This window comes from Carica papaya, chromosome 1 (assembly GCF_054855325.1).
Source record: "Carica papaya isolate Zhongbai chromosome 1, ASM5485532v1, whole genome shotgun sequence".
Classification (NCBI taxonomy): domain Eukaryota; kingdom Viridiplantae; phylum Streptophyta; class Magnoliopsida; order Brassicales; family Caricaceae; genus Carica; species Carica papaya.
The window spans coordinates 12,374,203-12,390,235 of NC_142309.1; the positions used below are offsets into that span (position 1 = coordinate 12,374,203).

A 16,033-nucleotide genomic window follows, 5' to 3' on the forward strand; every position below is an offset into this window, starting at 1 on the left:
ATCTAGGTACAGGTTTGTTGAGGTTGAAATAAGTAGAATTAAGGTTTCAAGTCTATAAAGAGAGGTATAGAAAATAGTATATCAATGTAAACAGTATGAAGTACCAAACTAGTTAAGGCTACACTCTTTGTTACTATGTGGATACTGAAGTTTGCCGATAAAAATAAATATTGTCTCCTCCTCTTCAGGCCTCAAAAGTCTTGGCTATCCAACCCTAGCTGCATTGTTAGGTCATGTGTTAGGAAGTGTCTCTTCTTCTAGCTTGGCTTGAGGAAGACATGCGACTTCATTGAAAGGGAGCCTCGTGCAGTAATGGAAGATAAAGATAGAGTAGATGAATATAGAGAATCTTCTCTTCGATGCCCACTTAGAAAGAGTTGTAAACCCTTTCACATTCAGTAGTAACACTAGTGCTTTTCAAGGCGAAAGATTCTCTCGGCCAACATCCCTATCTTTTTTTGCGTCTTTGACCACCATCCTGTTAGTGCAGCTAAGAGACTGGAGGGAATTTAATGTAGATTGTTGTGGGGCGACACTATGGACAAGAGGAGATATCATCCTGTGGGTTGGAATGTGGTGAAGCAATCACCGCACAGGGTTGGGCTGGGAGCGAGGTCCTTGGTTGACTTCACTAAAGCTCTTCAACGAAAGTGGCTATAAAGATTCATGAAGAAGCATGGCAGATTTTGGAGGAAGAAGATAGGACTTGAATTTAGTATTTCTGATCCTTGTTAGGTCTCCTCGAGTGGCTCATGATATTGATATGTCGAAGAGTATTATGATGAGTAAAGGGACGTTCCAAAAAGTGCCTCAAATAGAAAGTGGGTTCTGGGGATAGAGTAAGCTTCTGGTTGGATGATCAGACGGAAGGTGGGGGGGGGCAGTCAGGATCCTGATATTTTTGCTACTGTGCAGAATAAAGAGATCACTATTAAGGACGTTCATATAGGATCCGCTTCTAGTGGTTGTTGGGACATAGAATTGACAAGTGAAATCAAAGTGATTTGAGTAAAATTTTCTCATATGTATTTTTGATTTAGTCTGTACAATGTTTATATACATTTATATAGGAGAAATCTAGGAGATACTGTAGTAGAAAATCTAATTTGATTAGCTAAATCAGCCTAGAGTCAATGATTCTAATTGGAAATGGAATCAAGCTAAAATCAGGAACTTTTGATAGACTAAATTAGGTTATGAGAAAGCTTGTGATAGACTAAATTGGAAATTTTTCAAGAGAGTGATGTTATGGAAAGGATATGGAGATAGACATGGATTCATGGATCCTTATCCTTGATTCATTTGCAGTTATTGTTAATAGTAAGCAACAACCTTGGTTTCGATTTCTATAAATATTAGGCAGGCTGAGCCCCTCTCTCCATATGTTTTTGCTTTTGTGATTGATGTGCTTAGTCTTATGCTAACACAAGGGTCAGAAAGAGGTCAGGTTAAGAGTTTTGTATGGAAACACAAAGTGGAGGCTTCTAAACCTTTAGTTTGCGGATGATACTATCTTGTTTCTTTCGTACAATTAGAGGTTGGTCAAGAATGAGCTTACACATGTTCAGAATTTTCAGTGTATCCTAAGGCTTCACATAAACCTCGACAAAAGTGGTCTTGTAAGGATCAATGTGGCGGATAATATTATCAGGAATTTGGCTGAGGTTATGCAAGGCAATTGCCTATTTAGGTGTTTCATTTAGGGTAATATTAGGTCAGTATCCTTTTGGGATGAGGTTGTTGATAGAGTATCTAGAAGGCTTCAATGCCTGAAAGCTGATTTGGTTGCTTTAGGTAGTAAATTCACTTTAATCTAGGCTTGTCTCTCTAATATTCCTCTCTATTATCTTTCCTTGTTTGAATCCCTTTGGGGGTGGTTGAGAGTTTGGAGAGGTTTACGAGAAAATTTTTGTAATATGTGACATGGGAGGTGTCAGTAGATCATTTGGTAAGGCAAAGAAGCGTGTTGCCTTTCTAAAACTAATGGTGGCTTGAACATTGGGAATTTGGTTTCAAAGAATTTCTCTATTGGCTAAATGACTTTGAACATAGGGACCTTTTTATTTGTGTCACACGATTATTAAAATCGTTCAATTGTTAGAGATTCCACAGCTCATAAAACTCCACGGAAAGTCATTTGTCTTTATGATATGTTTATCCCCTTTAACCCCTCTCAGTGTGTGAGAAGGATCACATAGTTGGTTCTGGGAGGATCTTTGGATCAGTTATAGTCCTTTAGCCAACCATTCTTCTCGTCTTTATAATATTTTTTATGTTATAAAGTCTGTATTTCTAATTTCATTAATAACCTGGCTGTTAATATACCTGGAATTTGCCTCTTTATTACATGTTAGTCTTAGTTAGCCTATTGGAGAACTTCCATTGTTCTCACCAGTTACATAGCAAGATTTGGACCTTACACTCTTTGGGAATTTATATTTGTAAATCTTTCTTTTTTGAAACATGTCACCCATATATCCATAGCTGCTTTAATAATGCTTTTACCAATACGCCTTGGGAAGTCAAAGTTCCTTCTAAGGTGTAGGTTTTTGCTTGGACTATTGTTCTCAACATGCTTAACACTTGACACCAACGAGTTATTGCAAGTTTATTAAGTTTAGTCATGATCGTTCACTAGATATTTATGTTATGTGTTTTAGGAAGAGGGAAAAAACATGACTTCCTGTTTCTTCACTGATTATGTGGCTTGGAAGTTGTGGATTAGGCTATTTGATACTTCTGGTTTGGTGTCCCTCTTCATTGGCGTATTTCATGAGTTTGAATCTGTAGGGAGAGGGATGAGAAATGATGCTAAAGCTCTTTTAGGCAAAGCATTATTTGTGAGTTTGTGGGTACTTGGGTTCAAAATCGCAGATTTTTAAAAACCAGTTCTTCCCTTTTGAGTGTCTGTGGAAAATGATAACTTTTTTGGCCTGCCTATGGGCTAAGCTCAGGGCGAATTTACAGACATCCCTGTTTCTTTGTTACATAAAAATTGGCAGGTGATATTGTTTTTTAGTTTTTTTTTTTTTTTCCTGTTTTGGCCTCCCAAGTTTTAAGAGTTTTTTGGAGGATATCTTATTCTCTGTTTCTGTATTTTCTCTGCTTTTCTCTTCAATAAGTTTTCTTTTTCTATAAAAAATTATATTTTTCGCTAATTGTATCGACTTCCTGTCCTTTTTTGTTTATATAATTTATATATTTTAGTTTCGTTTTTTTCTATTATAAAATGTATTACTGGAAGCGAAGTTTATACAGTTCACAAAATATGTTTTTTTTTTTTCAATTTTAACAAGTAGTGTAGCTTCTTAAACATCATGGAGCAAAATAGAATTTGACAATGAAAACCATATGGTTTCTTTTCTTTCTATAATATTATTCTATACATCCACTATAGATTTTCTGGTAAGAAGACAGTAAAAATTTGAAGTTGATTAAAATTTTATTGGTTTCTAAATGTTCTAAGCAAGTCATCAAAGTAGTTATGAATTCAGTAACAGAGATCACATACTATGACAAGCGTCCTTAATTAGGAAAACAGTAACAAAACATGACTATTAATTAAATAAGAAATAAAATCTTCATATAACAATTATGCTAGGTTAACAAAGTTACCCAACTTCCTCCTATACGTACTGTTTAAAACCTATTTCACTTAATTTATATTTCAACTCTTTTTCTCACTTGTTATTAACATATTGGTTATTTTCCTTAAATGTGAAACATTTCATTGTAGGAGTTGATCGGAGCTGGACTTTTGTTTTATATGTTTGGTGGTATAGCTGTTCTCTCTCTGTTCTTCATCTTCTTCATCGTACCAGAGACAAAGGGGCTCACTCTTGAAGAAATTGAGGCCAAATGCTTGTAGATTCCGCCGAATCTGTTATAACTGTATAGCCATCTTCTTATTAGACACAACAAGAGAGAAATCTTTGAATTTCACATATGTAGATATATGAATGCCATTTGCACAAATTAGACTTGTATGTTTCCTTCATTTTCAGAAACTTAAATAGATTGGTTACCTCTCCCTATTTTGAACTAAGGTTGTGCTCAGTTCATTTTTCATTTAATTTATAGTCAATCTCTGTTTCTAAATATCATTTCAATCTTAATATGTTTGAAATTCTTTGACGGTGGAATTCAGTCTCTACCTTTCGAGGTCTGAGTTAAATTTTTAACTTAAGAAATTTGATATAGTTGTGGTGATAAACCGAACAAAGCAAATTTACTTTTTAATTATGCAGAAATAGAACAGTGTAAAGCCCTTACGCCCTTCATTTTTGTAGATGTGAACTATCTTTTATCGCTTCGTGAGTATTGTAATTTCTTATGAATTGTCAAAACAAATTAAATTACAGTTTTTTCCTTATAATTAGACATTTTATGTTGTGGAAGTTAACTATCTTGTGGTTAAACTACTATAGAAAACAAAGAAACATGCTTACTTGGGCAACCAACATGAAGATAACCTAGGTTTAACAATGATTTTTTTTTTTAAGATTATTTCAGAAATATTTGTGAATGAATATAATTTGAGTGGAATTGAAGTTCTAATGTTTTCCTGGGGCAGTATATATTGTAGATATTATTATGTCAAAATTAAGAAGAAAATGACAATTTATTTCTAAAGATGAATCCTAAAATAATGTAAAACTTGTGCACTCTAAGTAATAAAATTATTACATTGTATAATTATGAAATCTAGAGGTAGTTAATTGTTATAAAATAAGTTGTCTGATTTCTTTTGACAAAATAGATTAAGTTGCAAAAATTTAAAATTGCAATTTTAATTAATTAACGGTTTACTTAGGAAGATATATTTACTTTTGTATTTTATAGTAACATTAAAAGAACTTTTTTTTTCTATGTTTCCAACAAAAAGGTTATTTTATTCAAAGGTACATTAATTATGTATTTTTGAGAGAAAATTAAAAGTTAAAATAAATTATACTTTATCTTATCTACAAATTTTAATAACAAAATATAAACTAATCTTTATTTAATTGAATGGTTGGTACGTTATTTTTTTTTTTTTATCCAATGTTAAAATTGATTCTTGTTATGTGATAATTATTATTTATATATTAATTTAATTAATGAGTGTATAATTTTTTATTAAAAAATAATATGATATAATCTATTTTGTGTGTTTTATATTCAATTTTTTATTAGTTGGTTAATCCATTTAGATATATATATATATATTTTTTTTCATCTTTATATCTTAATTAGATATAAAAGCTGCTTTCAAATAGTTTTTATTTGAATTGCGGTTTTAGATGGAATTAAACACCATGACTTGCTCTACGTTTGTAGATCTCTCTCGAAATGTGTTAGTTTAGGCTCATAGGCCTAAAAGATATCTCTCCATATGTGCTTGAATAGGAATCTAATAATTATTTTTTGTTACGTTTATGGGATGGGACGAAAGTACATTTTCTTTTCAAAAAATGCCTTAACCCAAAAGTAATCATTTTCAATCTTTTCAGTACTTATAATGATAGCCATCCTTTTATACTTGTTGCAAATGTCACCAAATATGTAAAAATCCTAAGAAAATTAGTATAACAACTTTAAAACTATTTTTTTTACAAGAAGTTAACTCTGAGCTCTCCTACAACACAACTTACTTGAAGAGTTAGACCAAATGCTAAAAATATTAGAGAGTATAGTCTCCTTGTGCTAAAAATATTAGAGAGTTTAACTGCATATGATTTCTCTCGTTAAAAAAATATATTATTTTTACGTTCGTAATTTCATATTACATATTAAAATTTTAATCTCCATAAACAAAGTTCTTGAAAATTTTATTTAAGCAGATTCAATCTTAAATGAAAACCTCAATCTCTATCTATATAAAGTAAAAAAATTTATATAAAACCTCACAAGTTTTTTAATTTTCTAAAAACCCTAACCTCAAATTGAAAATCCTGAGCTCTGGATTTCAATCCAAAAACCCAAAGTTGCTTCTGCAGATAACCATTTCCTTGGATCTTTTAATTTTTATCATTCATTTTCAAGTTTTTTCTTAGTAGCTTTGCCTCTTACTTTCCATTTAAATGTTCCACAAAAGTCTTGCATATCCACTAAAAGAGAGCTCATGTTTCTTTATAGATAATCTTTTTTTAAATTTTACACTCAAAAGACTGAAGAAAAAATGATATTTCTAATTTCAGTAATCTATAAGTTGCTCAAATAGTTCCTGAGACTTACTATGCTCTTTTCGTTTATTTCTTCACGACATTAATGTTTTTAAAGGTGAGAGAGAGTTTAACAACTTCTTTAAAATAAAAAACATATATATTTGAAATTAATTTGTAATATTTGCTTGAATTTCCCAACCAAATTATTATTTGCATTTTGTTTTATAATTACACCCTCCTCTCCAAATTTGGCGTCAGAACCAGGTTCTTCAATTTATCAAGTTACCAACTAACAGGCAAGATTGATACCGGACTGTTAGAATCAGGAAATCGAGATGGCAGGCTCGACTGGCGGAGGTAGCTCTTCTAATCCATCACCAGCTCCTCCGCCTCCAAAGATCCTGCTAGCGAAACCCTCCTCCGGTCCCCTTCCTGGTAAATTCGCTCGTGGCGCTGGAGAAGATGAAAATGTGCCGCATCGCTCGCGTCTTCCTCCAGTTGGTTCTCTCAATCTCCTTTCCGATTCTTGGGATTTCCACATCGATCGCTTTCTTCCTGTAACATTCTCTCTCTCGTTCGCGTCCCGTTAGATAATAATTTTTCACTTGAGTTGATAGAAATTGAACGTAAAAAACAGAACATAAGTTGATTCTGCAGTTCTTTGGGTGTTTTGTTTTTGCAGTTTCTGACCGAGAATACTGATTTCACCGTTGTTGGGATAATTGGTCCGCCTGGAGTGGGCAAGTCGACCATTATGAACGAGATTTATGGCTTTGATGGTACTTCTCCTGGTGAGTAATCTGTATAATTTTGTAAAACCAGAGATAATGCAAATGTTTTAATGTTGTGTGTGGAAGGGGTGGGACTGACTCAACGAACCCTAGCTGAAAATTAGTTAGGAAGTTGTAGAATAGTTGATTGATTGTAATTGTACAGGCTATAAGTACCTGTCGACCAAATTAATTGAGGCACTGTGGAATAAGATTGGATTTCCTCTGTTTTCGTATATCTTCCTGTTATTCTTCTTCTCTCTTTTTCGTAGTCTTCTATCTTCCTGTTATTCTTCTTCTCTCTTTTTCCTAGTCTTCTCATATCATTTATATAATTGTCGAAGGTGTCCATTATGAATGAATAATAATCTCTGAAGTTTGTGTATCATTATTTTTTTTTTTTTCTTTTAGCTTACAACGTATATTATTATTAATCGTGGAATTAGTATTTACATGCATTGCTATTGACCTGAAAGATAAACCTTATTTTGATACTTTTCAAAAAAGCCCTAGTTTGCTAATTTAACAAGAACTTTTTTTCTTTTTGAACATTAAATTTCAGGGATGTTACCACCCTTTGCAATCCAGTCAGAAGAGATCAGAGTGTCGGCAAGGCATTGTACGGTTGGCATTGAACCAAGGATTTCTGCTGAAAGGTTTATCCTTCTTGATACCCAGGTTTTGTGCATTTTGACTCCTCTTTAAACATTTAATTTCTATAGCAATCACGGAACTGAAGTTTCTCCTATTTTGAGATCAAAACTAATTTTTAAATGAGATCAGTGATGTTTTCTTATGTTCCCGAGGCACTCTTCTAGGGGTAATTATTAGCTGCTCTAAGAGTGCATCTGAGTTAGAACACGCTATAATATGATTAGTTGATTTTAAATCTTTGTGCGAAAATCATGAAGCAAAAATTTAAAAATATAAGGTCTTCTACTTCATTTGCATAAGTTTTTCCTTTTGGTGCCTTGTGATAGACTAACATCATGTTTGAAAACAACAGGTAGGGTAAAGTAATCAAATAGGACAGATAAGGTAATATATATCTGTTTTGGGGAAGGGTTGTTTACTTTGGTGTTTGGGAAGAGATTTGGTGGTAATTTGAGGAGGGTAATCTATGAAATTAGATGACTTTAATGCAAAGCTGCTTTTTTGAGTATTAATATAGATATCTGGAACTATATTAATATAGATATCTAGTATCTCAAAAATTATTATAGATGTCTAGAATCTATGTTAATGAAATAATGAATTAAATTAAATACATATCATTTTCTAGAAGATAAAATACAAGATTAATTTTGAATTGTTTCTTAGAAAATATTAATTAAGATAAAGATGAGAAGAAAACAAAGCTCATCAAGTTATAACTCTTCCTCTTCGTGGAGCTGTTAAAGATGTATTGCAGTGATAGAAAAATGAAATTGATAGAAAGGTTATCCTGAACACCAATAGAAGCTGCTACAATCAATGAAAATGGCTGCAAAAATCCTCACAACTAGGCAAAATCTTGGCCATGAAATTCATTTTTTTAACAGTGTTGAGTGTTAGTCTAGCATCTTTCAAAGAGGGTCCAATAATGGATGATTTCTGGCAGTGGATAGTGGTGGCTGGGTTGACTTTTATTAATGTTTTAATATTTTTTATCATTACAAGTAGGAAGAATAGTGAGGAAGTATTTAAGGAGGCTAAAGTAATTTTAATATAGATATCTACATTACCACCTTGGGTTGGATGCATGATGGGTGAATAAGACTTCCTACTCTTAGCTTACCCTATCCAAACCTTTTTAAGAACCAAACATTTTGTATTGATTATGGCCTTCTTACTCTACCCTAACCAATGTAACAAACGTGGCCTAAGGAGCATGAGTAAAAAACTGAAGAGCATGTTTTGAAGAGGCAAATAGTAACTAATAAAAATAGGGAAATTTTCATTTTGGTGCCTGCTTAATCTAAGGTAATCTCTAAAAAGGACACTCTTAGACTGATTTAATTTTGTTATTGCTAAATTGCGAAAGAAACTTTCTGGCCCTAAAAAATTTACACTCACACACACTCAACTCCTTCACATCCACTTCACATCATTGTTTCCATAACTCAAACATATTGTTTAATGGACATTCTCTCTTTTGTGGAGATGACTAATAGAATCTTTTTTTTTTTTCTTTGGAAATGATGTAAAGTTTCTCTTGCACTGGTGGCCACCCTTTCTGCTTTGTTTATAATAATATTCCTTTCTCTCTTAAAAAACATGTAATTTAAGTATTTGTATTTTGTTTGCAGGGAATAACTGCATTCTTATATCTCAGTTATATCAATTTGCACTTTGTACTAATGTTAGAATGTTAAACCCGTTTTTGGGCCTTCTCATTTTCCATTTTCCATATGAACTTCTGCTGATTCTGCTTGGATTTTTACTCTCTTGATTTCGCATTTTCCTGTGCATCAATTTCTCTTAAAATGTCATTCTTCTTATTTGCAGCCAGTTTTTAGTCCTTCTGTTTTAGCTGAGATTATGAGACCTGATGGATCATCCATGATTCCAGTTTTGAGTGGTGAATCTTTGTCTGCAGAGTTGGCTCATGAACTTATGGGTATCCAGGTAACCATAAATTTGGGTTTTTAGATTCATTGTTTATGTAAGACATAATGAATGTCTTCGTATCTATGTTATTACCTTTTTTTTCTTTCTCGTGGAGGCTATTTCTTTCTTTTTTCTTCCTTCTCTTTCTCTCTGTTCAACACTGCTGAAGGCACATTTTGAGAATGTCTAAAAGGTAATTTGTCTAATAAATTCCTTACATTTTGGTGGTGGTGCAAGGAATTGTTGTAGCTTGGCGTTCTACTATCATCTATTTGTCACATTCTGCTGGTGGTATCTGAAGGAGTTCATGATAATAACATGTGGCGTTTGTTGTTGACGGTAATATATTGAAATTCATTCAGATTATTTTTGTCTTCTTGCTCTGTTTTCCTGTCTTATGAGCTAACAAGATGATATTTACTATTTATTTAAGTTTTAGGTGATCATAAGAGACTAAGAAATCTAATTTTAGGATTTTTTTATTTTTTGTTGTGTATGTTATGTTTAGCTAATGCATTTCCAAACAAGAAATTTCATGACGCTCCAAGTACTGGTTGTAGTTGTGGACTGGTGGTTGCAAACCATCCTGATTAAAGTGCTACTCTATGTTGTAAGTTCGAGGCAACAAGACCTTAGAGTGAAGGAAACAAGTGCAAGTCAGAAATAATTATGATATATTCCACTAGTCTTAGATATGATTCAGGTTACAGACTTAAGGTGCTACAAGGACGAGAAAAAGTTCACTGATATGAGTTAAGCATGGAAGGATTTCATGTTTTTTTGTCTTTGTCCTTGAAAGAGAATTTTGGTTTCTCTCTTCTCCTCATTCAATTCTTCATGGCATTATGGTTGGTAGCTGTCCTGGTATTGGTACAGAGCAGGATACCATAAAATCATCTATTTTCATGTTTGGTGATCTAAAATATGGACTGGAGTCTGGACACCTCTCTTCTTTTGTTCTTTAGCATGACTTGTCCCAATCAAAACAATGGAAACAAACAAAGTTGTCCCAATGCTAGTTTTGACAAAGTTGTACTTTAGCATGACTGGTCATAGGCTTGGTCATGACCGAGCTGGTTTTGACACATTCTTAGGCTTGTACACAACATGGCATGATTTTAGGCTTTTAAGAATCTCAACATAGTGCATGGAATGGTCCCAGACTTGGCTCAATGTTGTGGTTCTTATGGACTTAGACTCGATCTAATCTAATTCACAATCTTGAATTTGGAAAAATCTTGAAGACTTTAAAATTAATTGGGCAGGGAACATAATCTTGCATCATGTCCAAGAACAACTTGTTTAATGCACGATTAGACTTGAGCACAGTCTTGTACCAGGCTTGGGCATGACATGGAATGGGCCACGGTCCTTGAACTGGCATGAGCATCACTTGACCTCAGTATAACTCAACTAGAGACACAAATTGCTGCAGGATACAATCTTGAAACGAGGCTTAGGCAGACTTGGTACCAGCGCAAGCCAAAACTTGACTGGGACACATTTCTGGGTTTGGGCTGGAGCACAACTCAGATCAAGCCAGAACTGAAGCTAAGATACAATCTACAACAAGGCTTGAGAATGATCAAGGAACTGGAGCTGTGACCCAAGCATGAATCAACCTAGGGCACTACCTAGTCTAGCATGGCCATCTCTCTCTCTCTCTCAATTATTTCCACATGAATTGATGTGGACTGAATTAGGATAATTAGCCATTCTAATATTGAAATAGATATCTTTGATGGTTTAGCATCTCTATATGGGACAGAGGTTGAATTGATCTTGGTTTGACTGAGGGAGGCTGGGGTAAGTAAAGGCAATCAGATGAGAAGTCTGGATTATTTTGCTTGAATTTCCTTGTAGACCAGATACAGAGCCCGGACTCTGACATGTTTTCATATCTTTTAGTTCCTGGAAAGTGTTATCATCCATTGTGGAATTGAACTTTGCGCTAATTTCCCTTTTTTGTCTCGTCGGATTCATTTTTTGGGTGCATTTATGTTGCTTGTTTTGAATATGATGCCGTTTCTCCCAATCTGCAGGTAGACTTACTGAAACATAGCATACCTGATCCATCTTCACCAATGCTGTCTCATCCCCAAAGCTCTAGTTTGGGGCCTGAAAAAGAAAGTAGAGATAAATTACATGTGGGTGCAGAATACATGGCCACTCCTATTTTTGTGCATACAAAGTGAGTAGACTTCTTTTTGTTAGTATCTTTTTGCTGCTGCGTATGGCTTTGCAATGATTTAGACATCAACAGGTAAATATAAGACTAGGAATTTTGCTAGGAAATATAGTAATCTGAGCTTGTTTTCATTTGGTCTGTTAGTCTTTAAAGATATGCTCTATTTCTGGTTTAGTAAAATGCAAAAGTTCTTGCTTTTCGTGTTCATTAGAAGAATTTTAAGAGGTCTCAAAGGGTTGAAACATACTGCACATGAGTGTTGTATAGTATCCTAGTGTACGATGAGCATTGGACTAAAACTAGCAGATCCTCACGTTCACTTGTCATTGATGTCTTAAATCCTTAATGTACTATATTTGGTTGCACTGCTTTTTTGGCAACTTCAACTTCAAATTGTTTTCCTGGAATGGATTGCTCGTGTTTCAACAATGAGTTCACTTAAGATTATGGTTCTACATTTTGGAATACAAGTTTGTGACCCTTCTTCTGCTGCTTTATATGTGTTTGGATGCTGAGGGAGAATGTTGGACAATCTAGATAACTTGTGTTTTTTTCTTTTCCGACTCTCTAGGCTTCATGATCAACATCTCATTCCACATAATGTTGTGCATTTGAGAAAAGCACTTGCACATTATTTTAGCTCCTCTTCATTTATGAGAGAGAAACACAGAAACATTGCAAAATGCATTACCGATGATAATGTTGACCCAACCCTGTTGAGTTCATTTATTCCTTTGAAGAACAGAGATGACTCTCCGAAAGCTCAATATGAAAGTTATATTTCTACTCTATGGAAATTACGTGATCAGGTCAGTCATCCACACTTCTCTCTCCTATCCACTATCATATTTGCACAATGGTGGTCTAGCCCTAAATATTGAAGTCTCTTCTCCTCAGGTTTTGTCCATGGCGTGCCCTTCTTTTTCAAGGACTCTTTCTGAACGGGAGTGGCTCAAAAATTCTGCCAAGATATGGGAATTTGTGAAGAGTTCTCCAATCATTTCAGAGTATAGTAAAATGCTCCAAACTTCTGGCATTTTTAGGCGGTAGCCGGCTTGTGCCATAGGATATACTGTTGGTTCTGATAGTGTTGCTGCCTAGCTTGCTTGCTCCTTGGGTCTAAAGATGTAATGCAGGAGCATTATTAGCATTTAATTTTATTTTTTTTAGTAGTTAAACCTGATTAGGAAATTATTTTTGGATTATTTATTTTTGAAGGAAAATTATTACATATTGGGAGACATTATTTCTATTTGACACTATTCCTGCACCTTGTCAAGTTTGTTATTTTCCTTTCATTCAATTTCTAGATCTGAACTATTTGATACTTAAAATTTAGTTATAATTTACATATATTATACATAATTGAATCAAGAAAGTAAATTATCAAATTAGTTTTCAAAATTTGACATTTATTATAATTTAGTTTTTGATATTTTTTTAGTTATAATTTGATTTTTAATGTTTTTTTTCTTTGTTTTTAAACATTTAATTTTTTTAATTTCCTTATAGGAAAGGGTAAAATAATTATATTATATTTAGATATTTTTAAAAATAGATCAAAAATTATTTAAACTAATTAATTATATTAAAAAATTAATAAAACAAGTTAATAGCAATAAATTTTTATTGATTTGTTATTACTTTAATTAATTAATAAATTTTATTTTTTAAAATTACTTTTTAAACTATCTAAATATAACTTAATTATTTTAACTTTTTTTTTTTATGTCGGGGAACGAAAGAAAATTTAATATAAAAAATAAATAAATAATATTATAAACGAAATAACAATAAAAAATCATTAAGAAGTGAAAGACAATGTGTGTCAGATTTTGAACATTAATTTGGTAAGTTACTCTTGGAGCAATTAGTTTTCCATTTTTAAATTCTAAACTAGTTTGTTTTTTTTTTTTTTTTTCTTAATGGAGGAATTACAAAAATTATTTTCAAAAAAAAAAATAAAGGAATAACAAAAAATTTCATGAATTGGACATAAAATTGATTAAGAATTAAAATGTAATTTTCGTTTTTTGAATTCTCTTTATATTGTAGTTCATAAATTCTTTTCCTAGCCTGCAGAACAAACAAATGATGAGGTAGGATATTTCAAAGAGAGATATAGAGAAAGAATAATTATTAAAGAGTGGATAGCTCTCTCCCATCCTTATTCAGTTATCTATAAATAGCATGTCTCCTAACATATGTTGTCGTCAAGAGAACACAATAACTTAAAGTTTTAGTCACGATTATGTTGACTACCATAAGTGATGTTTTATTGTTGGGTCTGGCTTAGTTGTCAATTATAATACTCGAGTCTGGAATTTAGACTGTGATTAATTTTAACATTCTAAAATGTATAAAAATTTATTTTTGAAATTAATTTACCTTAATTTAATGTAGAATTATAAAAAAAAAAAAAATAAGTTATGAATGAAATTAGAAACAATTTTAAAAAAAAATAGATGAAAATTTAGGTCCGAATGGTGTTTTTAAAAGAAAATTCAGAAACTGAGGAATCATAATACAAATATAAAAAAATTTGGCCACGTAGGACCGCCTAATCAGCAGCCTCGACGAATCGGAGCGCGCCGCGTGACAAGGCACGTTGACTCAATGCCACACGGGAGGCCACGCTGGCAATTTGCATGCCCCACAATCCGACGACCAAGAAGCGATCTCACGCGCGTGGACAGTCTGGATCCGTTTTTTCCTTAGACGCGATCGAACGATCGAGATCAAACGCGATGAACGGTCCAGATTAACGCGATATGAGTATAAATATTTCGCATCACAGTGAACTCGAACTCTAGCCGCAACCCCCCTTCCCCTCCGGAGAAGAAGAACCAGATGTCGGAGAAGGGAGCCGACTGTCGCCGCACTGACGCTTCTCCGACCACCAAAAAAAGGTAAAAAATCTTCAACCCACTCGAAATTCAATTCCAAGCACCCCTGTGGCCATATTGGAGCAAAATGAACTGGGAGGGAGCCGAAAACTGCGGACAAAACCTGGTGGAGCTGCCGCAGGAAAAACCCGCAACCTCTTCCGATGAGCCCATTCCCATTTTTCGTTTCTTGCTATTTTTTCACCGTTGTGTTCATCTTTTTATTTTCTACAGGTTGACCGAAAAAGAAATTCCAGCTGTGAAGGTAAGTCGGTAGAACCGTCACACCCGAAAAACTCCACCACCAGTAGATTTTCGTTTTCTGATTTTTTTCGGCCAACTAAGACCCCCTAATGTACTTTTTCGCAGGGATATGTATAAAGTCGGCCGAAACCGACCAAAATTAGTCGAAAACGACCAAGCCGAGGCAAACCACAGCCGCGAGCAATGGTGCAGTCACCGAAGCAAAGCAGTGTCGCCGTGCCAAAATCTCAAAATTGGCCAGAAAGAATTTTTAATACCGATTTTAAATTTTTGGGATATTTTTAAGTACGTGAAGCGTGTTTAATCACCACCAGAAAATTTAAGAAACTCGATGATCGCCAGTAGGCGCAATAGAAAGTTCGATGTTTCATACACCGATTCAGGTAAGAATCTCTCACCTTATTACGTATTATAGAATTGAAGCTTAATAATCAATAATATGGTATTTTGTTAAATTTAGAAAACTTTTAAGAATAATTACAGGTCACTAATGGAGACAGAACTTGTTAGTTATTTATTTGTCATGTTTAACTGATTATTTAATTTTACAGCTTTAAATATATGATAATATATTGAAATAGTTAAATGATTCAGTTGTGCTTCCTTGATGCATATATTGCTTGTCTTGTATGATTTACGGTTGATTTGTAAAATTTGAAATTAATATGCAAATGAGAATTGCTTGTTTATGTAAATTAATAAATAGTTGTTTTACTGGATATCCTAAGAGATAGTAGACGAACTGGGTACATAGGGAACCCTATCGTGAATGATACCTCATACCGGATGGAGCATCGAGGGATTGTATTATTAGCGCTCATACTAGACGAGGTATGGGGACGGTCCGATTCACCCTCATACCAGACGGGGTATCGAAAGATGATATTTTTGACGCTCATACCGGACGGAGTATAGGGACGACCGGTTAGTTGACAAGTTTAGGTATTAAGTTCACGCGTAATGAGACATCCATATGGACCCCCAAGGATACAGTAAGCAAATAAAAAAGAAAAGTTGTTGTTCTTGCTCACTTGAATATGAGATCATAATGTTATTTAGTTATTGTCTTTATAGATCGATTTTGAAAATCTCGCAACGGTAAGTATGCAATAAATGGTTTTTCTTATGATAAATGAATTTACTTAAATTAAAAACTTCATTAGTTGTTTTTATGATATTCACCAACCTTCA

General features: G+C 33.6%; 2 protein-coding genes across 5 annotated transcripts in view; both read left to right on the plus strand.

Moving 5' to 3' along the window:
* The window catches only part of VGT1 (vacuolar glucose transporter 1), a 43,996-nt gene extending 39,951 nt beyond the window's left edge, over nt 1-4,045 (plus strand). For both annotated transcript variants that reach the window (XM_088219827.1, XM_088219829.1), the window contains one exon: nt 3,737-4,045. In XM_088219827.1, coding sequence (XP_088075953.1) covers nt 3,737-3,868 — 132 coding nt within the window. In that variant the 3' untranslated portion in view covers nt 3,869-4,045. The remainder of the gene's footprint in view (nt 1-3,736) is intronic.
* Nucleotides 4,046-6,155: 2,110 nt separating this feature from the next.
* LOC110816362 (uncharacterized) lies at nt 6,156-12,963 on the plus strand. 3 transcript variants are annotated; one of them, XM_022044518.2, is made up of 9 exons: nt 6,156-6,261; nt 6,405-6,703; nt 6,829-6,937; nt 7,479-7,594; nt 9,404-9,523; nt 9,755-9,844; nt 11,548-11,696; nt 12,265-12,502; nt 12,591-12,963. In XM_022044518.2, exons 2-9 carry the CDS (start codon nt 6,482-6,484, stop codon nt 12,741-12,743), a joined length of 1,197 nt encoding a protein of 398 aa, XP_021900210.2. In that variant the 5' UTR covers nt 6,156-6,261; nt 6,405-6,481; the 3' UTR covers nt 12,744-12,963. The 3 variants fall into 3 exon arrangements, with proteins under 3 accessions (XP_021900210.2, XP_021900211.2, XP_021900209.2); XM_022044519.2 differs by lacking the exon at nt 6,156-6,261 and having other exon boundaries at nt 6,274-6,703; nt 12,439-12,502; XM_022044517.2 differs by lacking the exon at nt 6,156-6,261 and having other exon boundaries at nt 6,277-6,703.
* The last annotated feature ends 3,070 nt before the right edge of the window (nt 12,964-16,033 follow it).

What these genes read in the sequence shown, in the direction of transcription:
- LOC110816362 (XM_022044518.2), top strand. Translation starts at nt 6,482, where the DNA reads ATGGCAGGCTCGACTGGCGGAGGTAGCTCTTCTAATCCATCACCAGCT. An exon ending in ACATCGATCGCTTTCTTCCT is followed by an intron (nt 6,704 to 6,828) that starts GTAACATTCTCT and finishes TTGTTTTTGCAG; the next exon opens with TTTCTGACCGAGAATACTGA. An exon ending in TATGGAAATTACGTGATCAG is followed by an intron (nt 12,503 to 12,590) that starts GTCAGTCATCCA and finishes TCTTCTCCTCAG; the next exon opens with GTTTTGTCCATGGCGTGCCC.